This window comes from Convolutriloba macropyga, chromosome 7 (genome assembly GCF_964194025.1).
Source record: "Convolutriloba macropyga chromosome 7, txConMacr16.3, whole genome shotgun sequence".
In the NCBI taxonomy this organism is placed as follows: Eukaryota; Metazoa; Xenacoelomorpha; order Acoela; family Convolutidae; genus Convolutriloba; species Convolutriloba macropyga.
Genome location: NC_134474.1, coordinates 40,528,971 through 40,546,622, shown reverse-complemented (window position 1 = coordinate 40,546,622; position 17,652 = coordinate 40,528,971). Strand labels below are relative to the sequence as shown.

The following is a 17,652-nucleotide window of genomic DNA, read 5'->3' as shown; positions in this document are numbered from 1 at the left end:
ATTGTGTTGTGTTAAATATACTATCACGTGGTATAGGAACATTCGTTTTTTTAAAAAAAATTCTAAGTATTGATATTTGATTTGAAGGCATATTTCGATTTTGTTCGAAAGTACTATTATTCGATCAAGCTAGAATGGCTTTAGTAAGCCGGATGATTTTAGTTCCTTTTTTTCTGTTTGCTCGAAAATGCAAGTTTGGTAAACAGGGGTAAAGGAGAGCAAGGTTTAATGGATTTTGTTCGTACTTGACTTTACATCAAGAATTTTTGAACAGAAAATCTATTCGAGACCTGCCCCTATACACATACGAACTAGTTTGTAATTGTATCGCCAATGAAGTCACTTTTAGCCAACTCAGCTGAAATTTTTCTGTAATTTTTTTTCAATGAAGTGAAAGTCAGATTACAATAGCTTTAGCAGCAAAACTTTGGGATTAAGCACAACAAAAGCAAAAACAGATAGCCAAATTAGCATAACATTGGATTATTGGATTTAAAACTGCCTTAGGTGACGAAAAAAACTCATTAAACTTGCAGGGCTTCGAGGAAAAAAACATAAACTAAACAACACTTTGTTCATGCAGCATTCCAGAGCTTCTATTTTAACGATTGCAGAGAAGAATTAATCAGTATCGCAGCGGCTTGCGTTTCTTAATTTCTTTAACTTCTTAGTTCGTACAACTTTCAAAAGCTTTGAAGTTTTCTTTCCTTAAAAAACAAAAAGCGTTGAAAAATGGTCTAAAACTGATCAATCCAAAAATAGTCCGAAAACGTGCAAAAAATAACAAAAATTGTCGACTATGTACAATATTCGCCCTTCATCTGTTGTCTTTGAAGTTCTAAGACTCCCGGATAAATGAACAGTAAAACAACAAAGTTGAAAATTGTTGCATTGCCATCAAAAAAGATGTGAAGAAGTGAAAGTTTCTGTGAGGCTGCAGTTGTCTTCCGCTGTTTTACATTATACGAAAAGCAAACTTTTCATTAATAGCCGCACAGCGATAGCTGGGGCTATTATTGGCCTTCTCTTGGTTTTTACAATTCAAAGAATTTGAATTGTATTGGGGCGCTGTTTTTTTTAAGATCTGTTCACACATTTTCATGATTTTTGAAGTCAAATTGGAGTAGTGATTTTGGTCACGCCGAAACAGGAAATGGAGCGAAAAAGCGAGTGGTTTTGCGGCGTGAATTTTTTTCGCTCTAATTTTAAAGTAGAGTGAGAAAATGGTGTTTGAACAAAAATTCGGTTTCTCGGTAGTGGTTTTTTGTTCACATGCGGCAATTTCACTCTGCTTTTTACTGTTTTTCGATTTTTTGGATCAGATTTTTTCTAAATGGTTTTCCCAATCCATTCACAGCTCATTCTATGCTTAGTTTTTTGTTTGAAATGAATTTTCATTTCTCCCTAGTGATTTTTTTGTTCACATTCGTCATTTTGACATTGATTTTCTGTTTTTTTTTCTTATTTTTTGATCTGATTTTTTTGAAATGGTTTTCTCAATTCACTCATAGTCCATTATTGGTCTAGTTTTCCTGTTTAGTCAATGAAAATTCTTAGAATTGTACGTCAGGACTTGTCCTGCTATGTTTTTTTTATTTCGTCGTCATGATTTTTGTTACGATCATATGACGTCACAGCCACTTTTTGTTCATTCGTTCATGCAATTTTAACTGAATTGCATGTGTCACGTCATTTTTCGCTCTTAGTGGAGCCAGTTTTTTTGTTCATGCGCGTGATTAAATTTTTGGTCACACTTGACTTACCTCACTCTCAAAAATGACTTCCTCACATTGAAATTGACTTTTATTTACTTTAATTCAAAGAGATAAGGTCAAATGGGTATGTGTCACTCTAAATGAAGGTTATTTGAGATCAGCTAATAGAAGCAGCAATAACTTATACAGATTTTTAATCAAAATATAACAGATGAGCCTTCAATGAAAAGACGAATTTGTTTGGTCTGTCTTTTTTACTGTTTTTTAGACTGCCGATCTACGAATCTATTGCGGCTATTTTCTGGCAATCTGCCAGCTATGTTAATCATTTTGTCTGACAAACAAATTTGCATAAATCACCGTCTTGTTCATCAATCTATACATTGAAACAAATACTAAGTTCGTATTTTTGTAAACGAACAGATGTCTCATACAGTAAAATCTCATTTTTCCATTTTCTTAGCTCTTATATTTCTTTCGTTGCTAAAACCTAAAATGAGGCTGTACAGATTAAAGTTATCCCACATATATTCCATCTCATATCGTTGGAGCTAAAGTTTGTAGCAACATCTGTCGGTAATTGTTCCAATCCAACTTTGTGAGGGATGAACTATATGCCCATTTAAAACTTTTGGGCAGTCAGTTTTGGTCGATTGTATATTCATCATAGAGAGTTGTGACTCTCTATGATAAAGAGTGATTCTCTATGATCATCTGAGAGAATATCTAAAACTCCAAAGAAAACTAATTTTACTGCTGCCTCCTATGAGAGCGTCCTGGCGGGTTTTTTGATTCATCTTACGCTATAATTATTCAAAATAGTCAAATAAATTTGAACTATTGAATTTTTTGCCAAATCATCTATATTGCTAATATTTGGAAAAATTGCGTGTTTGTGATACACAATCCGCAAAACGAGGCTATTTTTGGACGAATAATGAACTTTTACGATCCAAAAGTTAGTCGGTTTAAATTGGGTCGCTTTTATTCTTCCTTTTTGTCATTTCGCTAATTACACACCAGAATGAAATCAAATCAAGGTTCAACTATTCACAGATCCCATTTATACACAAATGAGCAAATGAAGTCCAATGAGTATACATTGAATTTTACATTAGAATATATGTGAAAGGCGCATGGCTTTTTTGCTTCAATGCTGTCTATGCTTAAAAATGTAAGTGAGATTTTGAGTTCTGCCTGTATTTGTTGTAGTTTTAAATTTTTGACACAGTTTCCCTACTGATGGGTTCAACTGACTTCCTTAAGGAGTTCAACTGGCTTCCTTAAGAAGAAGTTTTTCATTTTTAAAGTTGAAGGCTTTTTTTTGTTTTGACTTTCAACCTTACTTTTTAAATTTTAATTTTATTCGTTTTTCTGTCAACTGGTAGCATGGTTTTGGCAAACAGACATCTCATCCATTTTCTGATGAACTAAATTTGGTTGCAATAGTTAACCGAGATTTTGAAATTTGCCTGGATTTTTCGTTCTTTTGTAGTCGTATGAGATATTATGGATAAAAAAGAAGTCTCATGGGCTACCCTTTGATGTATGATTGTTTTCCGCTGACAGCTAATTCTTTTCATTGCATCGAAATGAAATTTTTTCAAAAACTTTAAACGTATCTTTGAACTTCGATCTTTTTGTTTTTTGTCTATTTTTTGCCCAGTTTCAATAAAGGCATATCTTTTATCTTTTATAGTGGAAGACGGATCATTTTTCAAATTTAGATTTAATCTGACGCCATTCTGCTTTTTTGCACTTTTGAATTTTGTTAGTAAAAAGTTTATTGAAGAAAAAAACATTGATTTTTGGTCATTTAATATTCGATGGTACTTGATTTTCTTTTTGGTTTGTATCGCGGTCTGGATAATGATAGGTCTCATCATCGGCTCTCTGATGCTCTCCTCATTTATTTTTTTAATTGTTTTAGTTTAGGGCAATTATTTTTATTCGTACTCCAATTTTATTCGGACATTATGTGAAATTTTGATTTTTTCTATCTCCTCATTGGATAGACATTTCGGTCAATAATGTGGATGATTGGGTTAGTAACATTTTGTGCAAATTCACATTTCCGAGCCTTCTGGTCGAATCACTTCCAAAACATTTTTGTTTCTCTTTTCTATATTGAGTTTAACTGGCTCAAGTAACGTAAGAGACAAAAAAATGCCTTTTATCTTAAAATTTATTGCACCTAAATAAGGTTTCACGTTAAAACTGAAACTAACTTGCCCAGTATATTTCCCTCTCTTATCTTTTTCTTCATATTCAGATGTTTTATAGTATTATATTTTTTGGATTCTCTTTTTTTGCGAAAACGATAGTTTTTTGGCTTTAGAAGTATCGCATATGAGATATTTTATGAATGCGTTCTTTCATAGTGATTGTGCTGAGTTATGTGGTGCGTTTCGTTTTATTACTGCTGACAACTGATGCAGCATGTTCACTAATAAACAATGTAAAGCATACGTTTAAAGTTGTAGAAGACTAAAAAGATTTATAATCTTTGTAGTTCGTCGTTTTTGGAGTGCAGAATGCAATCTGGCCTTGGTAGCAATGAAATTATTAAGGATATCAATGAGAAGTTAGCGACAAGGAAACTAACAACTAGACCTATTCTGGGTAAACTATTGGCTCTGATTGGTTGTCTTTGTCTAGCCTCACTGGATGTCGTATTCAAGGTTTGCTAGTTTAAATTCTGTTAAAGGCTTTGGGACAAGAAACTCCAAAAAATTATAAGAAAGCGTTTTTCGATTATTTATCCCGGGAGTTGGCTGTTCTGGATTATTTGATTTTTGGCTTCCAAAGTAAATAAAAAATCGAAAGCAGATCCATAAGAATTTTGAGGAGATCCAACGTTCTTTTATGATTCTCAGTTTTTAAGGACAAAAGTGCGCATTTATTAACCATCGTTTTGTCGAGAACTTTACCTTTATATAGGCATTCTCAATTGGTTCAAATTCACTGCTAATTTGTCGACTACTACTGCGTAAACTCAAGCTTTTTAACCAGCAAAAGTTTTTTGAATAATAATCGTGAGTTGCGATCATTTTTCATTAGGTACAGTGTATAACTCAGCCTAGCTGACTCTAATAAATATCAATTGAGTTTTTATGACCAAATGAAATGAAAGCAAATTGTTTTCCATCAGTTTTTTTCTACTTGAACGATTTTGAGGACATATTCGAATCGTTACACCTTGAAATAATCAACAAATCTGAAATAATTAACGAAACCGTTGAGTTGGCAATCCGTTATGTTTGCAGCAATGCCATGTCCTTTTCAGATTTTCTAAAAATTATTGTTTTTCGGCAGAAAATAAACCTTATTTGAGACAGCCTCTTGAATTTTTTAGTGCGTTTAGTTCAAAGTCTTGCTTTATGTGGTTTTTAAGAGAGAATTCTTATTATTCTTTATCAATATCAGTTTGCCTTGTCTTCAAGTGCTTAGCGGGCCCCAGAAGTTAAATTGGCAGAAGTTCCTAGCCAGAAGTTAACTTCCGTTGACTTCCCTCATTTTATAACGTGTGCGTTTTGTGTTTTAAGCATGGTTACGTGACTCATTTTGAAATTCTGACTTAATATCTCAAACCGCTTCGCGGTTCTCGATCAACGCCAGAAGTTCTCAGTGAATTAAAACAAGTCACAAAACCATTACTTAACTAATTATTAAAATCTATCTTTGCGTGACTTAAGGTTTTCTTGAAATATCGGTTGTAATGCAATTTCTCAATTTGAGTTTTTTGTGCAGTTATGTCTGTCTGTTTGTACTCAAAATATAAATTTTGTGCGCATAATCAAAAAATTAACGACTTTACAATTTTGATATTGTCTCTAACTGCTAGTTTCATTACCAACATCTCAGAAAAATCAGTGTTCACAATTTTTTGTTTAGCGAATAATACAATGCGAAGAGTTCAAAAAGGTGGGTTTCAATGCAAACTATACGTGTTTTCCAAAATATAAATTTTGGTCACCTTTTGAAAAATTCACAACATCCAGAACAATTGAAGATGTGTTTTCATTTACTTTAGTCACTTCGTCAACTTTTTCAAATGTTTTGCTTGCTTTTAAGATTTATGCACTTTATGGGCGCTCACATTTGTTCTGCCTACATTAGGTACGTCAGAAACTGCTGCCAATTGCGTTATGCGCAAATTTATAATGCGCATAATTTTTTTAAAAATGCTTGAGGAAAATGTGTGAGATAATAGTGAAACAAATCCAATTTAAATTGCTATCAAATTTTGAAAAAATTAGCATCAAAATTTACTACATTTTGACTTCAGCAAAAGCAAAACGGAAGGGTTTCGAAGCAAAGAAAATGCTTTCAGGTAACACTCGTTACTAAGATAGAATCTTTGCAGAGGCAAAAACCATTCTGAATTTCCCGAAGTTTTTGTTCATGTCATATTTTATAAGTTTTCTGCATAGATTTTTATGACAGTTATTGATAAAATTGTCAAAGAAAGTCAAATATTAGTAAGAATGGGATTGACATTTTCAGCAAAACAAAAATCAAATAAAACAGTTTTTCATGCAGTGTTCATCCTTAATTCTGATACAATTTTTTCAGCACTTATTATCTCAACTCTTACTGAGTAAAGCGAGAGATTATTAGCTAATCAGAATCGAGTATTTAAATACGTATTTGCATAAACATTCCAATTGAATAAAATACGTTACAATTTACGTATAAAGCTCAGAAAAAGTGGAAATAACATAATTCCAAGTAAATCTAATCATAAGACCTATCAAATAAGACATGATTCGGCTATATAATTTTCGGGTTTCTGGATTCATCGGTGCAAAATGGTGACCGGCATTGAACTGATCCGTGATAAGACAAAATACCGGCCAAATGAGCATCAAAAAACATTGCCGTCTAAAACCATTTGTTGTCTCGATCGTACCAATGCTTATATGTGGCCTATATAGGTTGATGAGAATACTTTGCTTCTATGTACGCACTAAAGCTTATATACGTTTGAGTGAATTGAATTTTTGAAAGTCCGATTTGGTCGGCTTTATTTTGGCCTCGCTCCCGGTTTATGAAGGCTTCACTGATTATTTTTTAGCCTAATTATTGTGATAAACGTAACAAAAAGTTATGAGCTAGTATGATTGATGATCAAATTACTCAATCATTACTGCCGCTCTTTATTCATGTCCAATAATAAGTTGTCACCGCGTGACCTCCAGTGAATTACAACTGCGTTGGTTATATCTGATTGTTCTTCTCTTCTTCCCTCAATGAGCACAGTGACCTATTCGCACACGACACCACCATCAGCCAAAATTCTCCATCAAACGGATCTACAACCCAGTCCCGAACAGAGTCTCAAGACAATGAACTGACTTGATGCATGGGATGTTTGGTGCATCGTCGAATGAGCAAAGAAATCTTTATCGAGTCATTACGCTCTAAAAGGATGAAATGTGACATCCAAGAAGTGTTGTTTGACATTGAGCAAGGTGTTACGTATCCGGTACATGGCTCAGTGGAAGCTTTGTACCGACTTGGCGAGTGGCCTGTTAGATGTCAGTCTGGATCAGATATTCGTCACAGCTCCTGCAGCTTACATAATTGTATCTTAGAAGACATTGAAACCCTAATGTGGACAGTACGTGTAAGTGCACAAGAATGTGGAATCATACTTTAACGTTTTAGACTGGACTGAACCCAATTGTGTTCTTTTTGACGGAAAAAGAACTGTAAGGCTCTTCCAAAACGAAAATTAATTTGATGTCTGTAATTTATACAGTCAGCTAGCCAGCAAGTCTAGAACAACCACCCTTGGCCTTTGATATTTTATGGGGTGCTAAAACCAAGCAATTGCTGCGAAAAATATTCGTAACAGGTTAACATTAACCCACAACAAACATAATTTTGAAAAGAAAAAACATGAATTTGAAAATTTTTGGTCTAATTGTCAAAAAATCGAAAAAATGGATATAGCGGGTTCGTCAATCAAAAATAACCTCCGATATAGAGAAATTTGAGTGAACATTATTCTAAACTGTTCAATTTTCAAAATTTTTGGTCAATTCTGATGAAATTCGAAAAACATAGAAAGTCAATATCGAAAACTCATAAACCGTATCTTTAAGCATAAAACCGTCCAGTTTACTGGATTTCCGTTCCTTATTCAAAATTTTCCGAAAAAATTGACCACAAATAGAAAAAAATGGACAAAAGCTCAAAATTTTGACAAATTTGTCAAAAAACTGATTACAGAAAAGGCTGATTACTTTTTCAGCTTTCATAGTCTACAGAAACACTGCATATTATGAACTTTTGCTATAGTTTGTTTAAAATTGTTTATATGCTGATCGGTTGTTTAGGTTTGAATATTGCTAGGGTGTGACTTAAGTTTATTCTGGAGTTACGGCTAGTATATTTCTTGCTGTTTTCATCCTTTTTGTATACTACTGCTTTGCCATAAATTGGTTTGCTAATTGTATATTAAGGCCTATATTGATTTTTGTTGGCTTTTTGTCTTGCAGTAGCATCTCGCCTCCTTCCTAGGGCGTGACTTAAGTTTGTTCTGGAGTTACGGCTAGTTTATTTGGTTGAGTTTGTTGCTGTGGTCTGCTAGCATAGTATTTCTCCACGTCCCCGCTAGTTGCTTGCTCGTTTCCCGCGCGTTCTTTCCCGGCTCTCCGTTTTGTAGTGCTCTACCCACTCGAAGTTTCCGTTCCGTTCGTCTTGTTCAATGCTTCGTCATGCGCAATTCAACCGACGTTTCGGTGCCGACCGTACCGCTTCCCCGCTTCGTCGCAGACCGTCCGTCCGACGTTTCCTAGGGTGTACCGTCCGACGTTTCCGTCCCGACTGTACAGTTTTCCCGCTTCTTCGTGAGACCGTCGCCCGACATTTCCGTTCCGTCCGTCTCGTTTCCCGTTTTTTCGTGCGTCGCTCGTTCACCGTTTCCGTCCCAACCGTTGTGTTGTCCGTTTCCTACCCGCGTTTTTGCCAGTTCCGTTCCGTTTCCTGGTTCGTTACGCACCCTTTGCCCGTCCGTTTCTTTTCCCGTTTCGTCGTGCTACTTCCACCCGGTCCTCTTCCGCCGGTTGCCTGTCTTCCTGTTTAGTCTCACGATGCTTAGAAGCACGTTAAACGCCCTCTTCTCTTTATTACTCACTTCCGCCGATTAATTCGTTACTCGGTAACTTCTTTCCTGCTTGTCGATGTCTTGATTATCAAGCCGTCATCATTTGGGTTCCGTTTAACCCACATTCCGCGCGTTTAGTTGAAAGTTGCTCTTCATTGATAAATTAGCCATTTCAATATCAGAAATTGAAAACGTTCTTTATTAGGATTTTGAAATTGAAAAAGTTCTTTCCATAAAGATATTACAGATGGCATAGATCGTCATGACAGGAGGGTTAAAGTTGAACGCTTAATTTCTAAATTGAAGGTTGTTTTCAGTAAACTGGTGCAGAAGAATGAAGAACTATTTGACTTGGCCAATAAAGCCGAGAACCCAGATTCAATTTATCCTGTCCTTGAGCAATGTTTGGATGATGTAACTAAGAACAATGATAAAATTTTGATTGCGGCGAGAAACTATATTGACTCAGTTGCCGACCGAGACACCGTATACGAGGGCGTTAATCCTCATGGGCAGTCTAAGAGAAGTTCACACCGAACAACAACATCAATGAGTAGCTAGCGTAAACATCACTTTGTCATGGCAAAACTAAAATGCGAAGAGGCTAAGAAACAAGAACAAGCTGCTATCCGCCTCGCTAAACAAAAACACGAAATTTCCATGAGAAAAAAGGAGCTTGAAATACAAATGGAGCAGATGGTACTTCAAGAATTGGAGGGAAATTTGCAGCTACATTAGACGTGGCCGAATTAATGGATAATTGTTCACTGTTTAGTCACCACTCAAGTGAACAAAATTTTTTTAAAGATAGGGGATCAGAGAGAAGTCAGAAACTTGTTCAAGATTGGGTAAACTCGTTTCCACCCGGTAATTTATTGAAAGCTGCCAGTTATTTAAATTTTTCTCGTCCTGGTTCAGCAACCGCTGACCATCCCGTTCAAGAAACTGCCGGTTATAATCCACTAGAACAGCAAGAAATCACAACACAGATATTGAATCAAGCTGCGCAGATACCTTCAGACTTGAATGCTTTCAGGGTTAGCGGTTAGAGTAATATAATTGTTGTACAGACAGAAAACTTAGGTAATGTTGCAGGTAAATTGAACCGTCTTGAAATGCTATCTCGGTACACGGTGCCGGGAGTTGCCATTTCTATTGCTCAACAGGAGGCGTTGTCTCAAGAATACCTCCTTGCTCAAATGCAGCATTATGGCAATGACCAAGGGGTGGGTCAGGCAAATAGTAAATCAGGCAGTGGTGTTGAGAACCCAGGGAACCAAAGTCAGACCACCGTGCAAAATGTCGCACCTCCACCACTTCTGCCACCTTTGCAAATCCCCCGGCCATCGAATCATGTACTGGCACCAACAAACTCCATTTTTGTTCCTGATTGTCTAACAAACCCACAATAAATCAGTTCTTGGGTCCAAAAAGCTCCAGTGTGCCTGGTCCATTACATCTGTCTATCCCTCATGTTCCACAACAGATTCCGCCTCAAAGTAACACTCCAAATGCAACACAACTCATTAACACCCACCTCCCGCTTAAACTCTCTCCATTTCTGAACCCACACGTGGTACAGACACCCATAATCCCGCCGCATCATCTAATTAACTTCCAAGTTCCTGTAATCCCACCCAGTATAGCACCGCAAGTACCCACCTTAAATAAGACACAGTGAAACTCCGTCTATTTCCGTCCAGCCCACCAATTGCCGTGTCCCAACGCACCAAAGATTCTCCTTAACCGTAACCCCGATTTAATTTTGTGGCATTTTCCTCAGAATACCCTCCTGCAAACTCAAAACGAGGTGACAAAAAATGCAGCCGTTTCCGATAACTTTGAACCAATACTTCCCTCAAGCACTGCTAGCTCTTCCAGCAGTCATGCCATCTCACAATGGACTGCACCACAAAATGTTAATAGCAACCACGAAGCAAGCTGTAGCAACCAAGTAAACCCATTCAGTACGGCCAGTAGCATCGATCCACTTTTTTCACGTCAATTATTCCTCCCATATACGGTCATACAGCACCTGCACGGTTGTGTTGGGGTGGCCCACTGCATCGCACGCTTCCGGCAACAGCAGCCGAAAACGCAAACCTCGTTAAGGCGTTAGATGACGCCCTAACGATCAAGAGGAATGAGCCTGTACCTGAATGGAAATTGTCCCAATACGGTGGTGATCCCCTACAGTGGCACGATTGGTATGGTCAATTTAAAAGCGCAATTGAATCTCAGTCCTTAACTGATGATGTAAAATTGACATGACTTAAGACCCTCGTAACGGGTAAAACTAAAACAGCAATAGCTGAGTTCCCCTACTGCGGCGCAAAGAGACAAAGATGCACTGAGGACCTTAGAAAGTCAATTTGGATAGTCACAGGCGGTCGTAATTGCACATTTGGATAGACTCAACAACTTTCCACCATTGAAGATGCAAAATAGCGATAACATCATTATTTACTCGGGGTGCCTTTCAAGTCTTGTCGGGGTTTTTAAATCGCTCTCATATGATTCGGATTTAAAGAGTGCTGCGCTTCTCAACACTGCCGTACAATAGAAACCACCCAATAAGAAGGAGTCGGTCACTCTTCACCGTCAAAAAGCATTGGATGAAACCAAATTTTCTCGATTTCAATGACTGGATAAAGGAGAAGGCCAATCCAGCGCACGGTTTAATGAAAAACGCCAACTAAAGCGAGGACTGATGATACCAACAACTCTGTAACAAAAACAAAAGTTGCTTCGAAAGCATTTGCTGCAAATACGCAACAAAAGAGTAATCTTAAGCCGCGACCGAGTTCTTCGTCATCATCAATCTCTAGTTGCATTGTATGCAAAGGCAGCCACCGGCTGTGTGATTGCCGTGTCTTTGAGGAAAAGACCCGCACGCAGAGAGCCAATGTCGTGGCTGAGGCAGGCAAAGCTCTGTTTTTCTTGTTTGCGTGATAAACATATGTTCAGGCAGTGTAAAAGTCCCCGTAAATGTAAAAAAGATGGTTGCAACAGCTCAACTACACCATAACACCTTACTTCACGGAGCCGAAAGGGTTTTTCCAGTAAAACCCTCAACAAACAATAGCATCAATAATTCGAAGTACGATGCAGGTACTAGAAGGCCACCTAACGGTCAACAGCAACCAAGCAAAACAAGCACTTTGTATTCTGTGGCGGATATCAAAGGCCTCCTTCAGGTCACGGAATTGAAACTGACTAATTCTTCTAGTGCTAATAATACGGCGTTAGTTTTATGCGACACCGCTTGCAGTAAATCCTGGGTGTCCGATAGTCTTTCAGATAGGCTCGTTTTGCAGTGTACAGCATTAAAAGTGACCGCCGAGGTTATAAACAAAAAAGAACTCATCGAGACAAAGGTCGTTCAAATGACTGTGACAGCTCATAAAGATCAAGACTTCCAAGCATTCACTGCACGTCCCAATGTGAGGGAAACATTAAACGTAGGTTCCAACATCATTGACGTTAAGTCCATGCAAGAATGTTACCCACATCTGGCCGTCCTAGATCCAGTAAAGTATAGCTATGGGAACATTGAGAAAATACTTGGACAGGATGTTTATCATGCCATCCGCCCGTTAAATTAATTTGCAGTCGACAAAAAGTGCACAACGTTTGCAGTTCGGCTCCTCAGAGGTTGGGTTTCAAGCGGCCCACTTCCGTCAATTCATGTCAAGTCTCAACGTGTTTCAAAGCCAATGTCGAACAACATTATGAATTAGCTTGTCATGTTAAGTCAAGGTATGATATGGAATCGTACGGCGCGTACAAGCATGTTGACCCACGATCCGCAGCAGGCGCTCGCGCGCAGGAAATACTTGGAACAGTTTTTCATAACGGCCAAAGATATGATGTCGGTATGTTATGTGCTGATGACAACATCCAAATCCCGAATAGCTATTTTCGTCACTGGTACAGCTCAAGTATTTCAAAAAGCAGCTCTCGAGAGACACAGAAAAAAAATACGCTAAGACTATCAGTGAAGACCTGCAAAAAGGTTACGTAATTCAAATCCCTGATGCTCACATGGTCGAACAGCGGTAGGATAAAGAGTGGATTCCGATTACTTGGATTCGGTGGACTCGTCTGAGAGGGCTCTCAAAAGATCGAAAGAGTTGGTGCATCTTCTCCATCTAGGTAAGTTCAAGCTTACTATGTTTGTAATCAATGTACTAAATCTGGCTGATCGATTTGATGGGTCACCTCAGTCCACCGAACCAAAAGTAATCGCCTTATGTAAGGAGGATTCTTCGCATGTGCTTGGGTTGAAATGGGATCACAACAACGATACTCTAGTTATGAGTCGGGGTACCACCAGTACAGTTACTAAGTCTTTAACACAACGCTTGGTATTGTGCCTAGTGTCTAGGGTATTTGATCCCATCAGCCTTGTGGCACCATTTACCGTTGGTGCTCAACTGTTACTAAAGAACATCTGGCGTGTCAGCGGGCAGCACTGAGATGAAGAATTACGAAAAGACACTGTTGAAAAGTTCCTCGAATGGAGTGTTGAACTACCCAAGCTTTCCGAAATCACTGTACAAGGAGCCACTTTTCTGGAAACTTTGAACACCTGGAACTACACATGTTTGGCGATTGTTCTCAAGAGGTCTTCAGTGCTGTCGGATTTCTCCGAGCCCAGGTAAATACTTCAAGTTGGCCCCAAACAGAGCTTGCATTTGTCCTGGGTAAGGCTCGCTTAGCACCTATGAAGGTGATGACAGTCCCAAAGTTAGAGCTGCAAGCTGCTCTACTAGCCACTCGGTTGAAACGAGATATCTGTCAAGCCCTTACAGTGCATGTTGACAAATTATTTTTGTGGACCAACAGCGCTACTGTCCTGCAGTGGTTTAACTCTAAGAGCAAGCGCCGAATGTTTATTGCAAACCGTGTATGTGCGATACTGGAACACACTAGCGTCGACGAATGGAACCACGTTGCCTCATGCCATAATCCTGCAAACGCTGGTATTCGTGGTATCTCCGTTGAGGTTTTGCAATCAAGTAGCTGGGTGTTGGGTCCAGAATTCTTAAGAACGAAGCAATTCCCGTTCGAACCAAGCAATGAAGTAGTTAAAAACATTAAACTTGTTATAGTAACTAAGGAAATTGATAAAACCAATACATCATTGGCCGCATCCGTAACCAAGTCAACTAAGAAACCTCCCCCGCAACTAATTCCCTTCGATAACTATACTTCTTATCAAAAGTTGCTGCTGATAACAGCGTACACACTCTTCCTGTTACCTTCTCTCGCGAATGTTACCGTAATGCCGATGGTAGCATCATAGACCCCACGGAGCTTGACAAAGCCGAGCGTCATCTCCAGTACCTTGTGCAAGGGGAATCATTTAATGCGGAGAGAAAAGATCTCCTCGAAAATAAATCCGTTAAACGGAGTAGCCATTTTGCTCCGTTTTCCCCTTTGTCGGGCCAAATCGTCTAATCGATCGGCCTGCCGCATCAAATGGTTGGTCGATGTTGACTTTGATGTAAAACATCCTATCGTTCTCGACTTACAACATGCGTTTGTAAAGTTGTTCCTAAAGCACACCCACGTTAAACATCATCATCAGGGTTTTGACTACCTGCGGGCTAAAGTACAAGAACGTTATACCACACTCAAATTACGATCCTCACTGCGTTCAATTAAATCCAACTGCGTGACGTGCAGAATTTTCCGCGCTGCCCCTATTCAATCCATCATGGCTGACCTCCCGGTAGAAAATTCGCATATTCGTCCATGAACGACAGTTAGTGTGTAATGGGAGTGGCGTGTAATTTAATGGCGGTACGTCTCGCGTTGGGGCACATCTGCCAATATTTGGTCAGACAATGGCACTAACTTTGTCGAGAATATCGAAAGGTAGAACGCCATCAACACCGCCGTCTAACCTGCCCACGGAGGCATTAATTGGAGGTTGAATCTGTCCAGTGCGCCACACCAATGTGGCATCTGGGAGAGGTTGGTACGTAGTTTTAAGCGAATACTTTACACAATCCTCGGTACCCGTCGCCTAACTGACGATGTTTTGAACACTATTTTTGTCTCGTCGAATATGCACTTAAATCACGCCCGTTAAAGCCCGTAAGCGCCGACCCGTCCGACCTAGGCGCAATAACACCTAATCATTTCCTAAGCCGTAACCAAGCAACAGCAATTCCGTCAATCGTTGGCGTAGACGAGTTTGATCATCGTAAACGGTACGCGCGCACAGTCGTATGCTCACACTATTTGGTCACGTTGGATCAAAGAGTACGTACCGGCGCTGAACCGGCGTTCTAAATGGCAGACGCCTGCCGAGCAACACATTAAGACCGGTGATTTGGTTTGGGTAGTTGAAGAGACCAACCCAAGGGGTTACTACCCCACTGCTCGGACCACTGAACTCCGTTAGGGTTTCGACAGCGTTGCGCGCTCCGCCGTCCTGCGCACGTCTAGCGGATCGCTCGTACGCCCGCTTGTGAAATTCGTACCGATTCTCCCAACATGTTCTTCTGGGCCGGAGGATGTTACTGAGTAAAGCGAGAGATTGTTAGCCAATCAGAATCGAGTATTTAAATACGTATTTAAATAAACATTCCAATTGAATAAAATACGTTACAATTTACGTATAAAGCTCAGAAAAAGTGCAAATAACAAAATTCCAAGTAAATCTAATCATAAGACCTATCAAATAAGACATGATTCGGCTATATAATTTTCGGGTTTTTGGATTCATCGGTGCAAAATGGTGACCGGCATTGAACTGATCCGTGATCAGACAAAATACCGGCCAAATGAGCATCAAAAAACATTGCGGTCTAAAACCATTTGTTGTCTTGATCGTACCAATGCTTATACGTGGCCTATATAGGTTGATGAGAACACGTTGCTTCTATGTACGCACTAAAGTTTTTATACGCTTGAATGAATTGATACTTCGAAGGTCTGATTTGGTCAGCTTTATCAATTTCGTAGTCTATGAATATTGACTGCCTTTTTAAACATTTTTTTACTTTGGGGTTCTACTAATCCGATTAACTTGCTTTTAGAAATCGGCAATTGATGTCCAAACATTACAGTTCTTCCGAGGAGGCACTCAAGCTTTTCTATTCGGGGCCGTACAGCTGATAGAAGTCAAAGTTAGTATCTGGACAGTATACGCCAACAACTGGAAACTCCTCCTAGCGAGGTCTGTTTGTGTTGCCGTTGCCTCAATCGCTATGATCATCAGCGTCCAGAAATTACCTTTGACTGTATACGCAGTTATCGAACAAACTGGACCTCTTTTTGCTTTGATAGCCAGTGTTTTTATTCTCAAAGAATGGATTTCAGCTGTTGAAACTTTACTGGGTTTTGTTGCATTTTTTGGCGTAGTATTGGTTATCCAACCCCCATTGGCAGTATTTGATCTTGTGAATGGTAATAATTCTGCAACTCTTACTACACGTCAGTATTTGATGACAGTTGTAGCGGTGTTTGCGCCTTTGATGTTCAGCACGTCCAAAGTTTTGGTCCGAAAAATGAGCACCAAAGGACAACCCACGCCATTATCTGTAGCGACCTTTTCTATGGCGACGGTTTCGTTAATATCCGGATTCATAATCCAGTTTTTAGACTCTGGATTTAACTACCTCAATTGTTTGTCGACAACTCAGGTTTATTACTTGTTTGCAGCTCTAATGTTATCCACGTGCAACCAAATAGTAACGTATTACGCCACCAAATTTGAAAAGGCGACTATTATAATGATAATTATTACGTTAAAAATTCCCATTTTGTTCATTGCTGATGTTATATTGTACCCTGAACAAGTTGAAAATTACAACTTCTTACAATACATTGGAGGTGCTATTGTATTTTGTTCTGTGTTTGCTATGATGGGCTACAATTATCTTCGACAAACTGCCAAAGCCGGGCGTTAATGATTAAAATTTCAATTGCAATACTAAGAATATAAAAAAGTTTCCGTTTTCTCAGCAAGGATCTGAATGTCTAGTGGTTATAACACAGCCAACACTAGCTAGGTACTCGAAAAAATCCACCCTGATGCAATATGTAATCTGATCACAAACAAAAAAGTACAAACTGCATTCAACGGAACAGAAATGAGCAAAATCAAAATTAGACAACTTAAACGCAAGTAAGTAAAGTGAAGAAAAGGGAACATGAAAAAGTTAATGTCTATATGATAAACTAATCATTTGAAAATACCAATCATTTAAATTTCGTAAATCTAATAAAAAAGGAGATTTTATAACGGACAGCTGAATTCGCGTCTAACACGCAATAGAGATACAAGAGTATGATTCACAAAAGAACTTTTAGTTTTCCAATACAAAATTTGAAAAGGTTACGCGTATTACGTAACCAAGAGAGAGTGAAAATAGATGATAGAATGGCATACAGGTACAAAATACACTACTATTAAATTCATGCAAACTTGAGCCGCAGATCAACTGTATTCAATGTACCACATTTCCCTGATCGAACAAAGTTTTGGTGGCATACAAGGTAACTAAGTTTATATGAGCCAACTGAGAAAATTTTGTTAACAATCGAATTTGAAAGAAAAGTTAAATAACGATATGCGAAGTAGCACGTAGAAAAACTTTTAATAACATGTTAGAACATGTAGTGCAATTGCTAGAATACAATAATATCAATAAAAACTGCCGACCGTCTATTAAGGTTCTTTTCGATATTCCATACCAGTTTACTCACTCTGTTACCAGATCTGCTCGCCGGCTCAGCAGTGTCTGATCAAATACGCGGCAATTTCCGGTTCGTGGGCTACAGTACCTACTGTCCGTTAACAAAATT

General features: G+C 38.6%; 1 protein-coding gene across 1 annotated transcript; it reads left to right on the top strand.

The window, feature by feature from the left end:
* The first annotated feature begins 4,131 nt into the window (after positions 1-4,131).
* LOC142342282 (uncharacterized) lies at positions 4,132-17,036 on the top strand. The gene is made up of 2 exons (XM_075393567.1): positions 4,132-4,396; positions 15,882-17,036. The coding sequence occupies exons 1-2, from the start codon at positions 4,250-4,252 to the stop codon at positions 16,752-16,754; spliced, it is 1,020 nt and encodes a 339-aa protein (XP_075249682.1). The 5' UTR covers positions 4,132-4,249; the 3' UTR covers positions 16,755-17,036.
* The last annotated feature ends 616 nt before the right edge of the window (positions 17,037-17,652 follow it).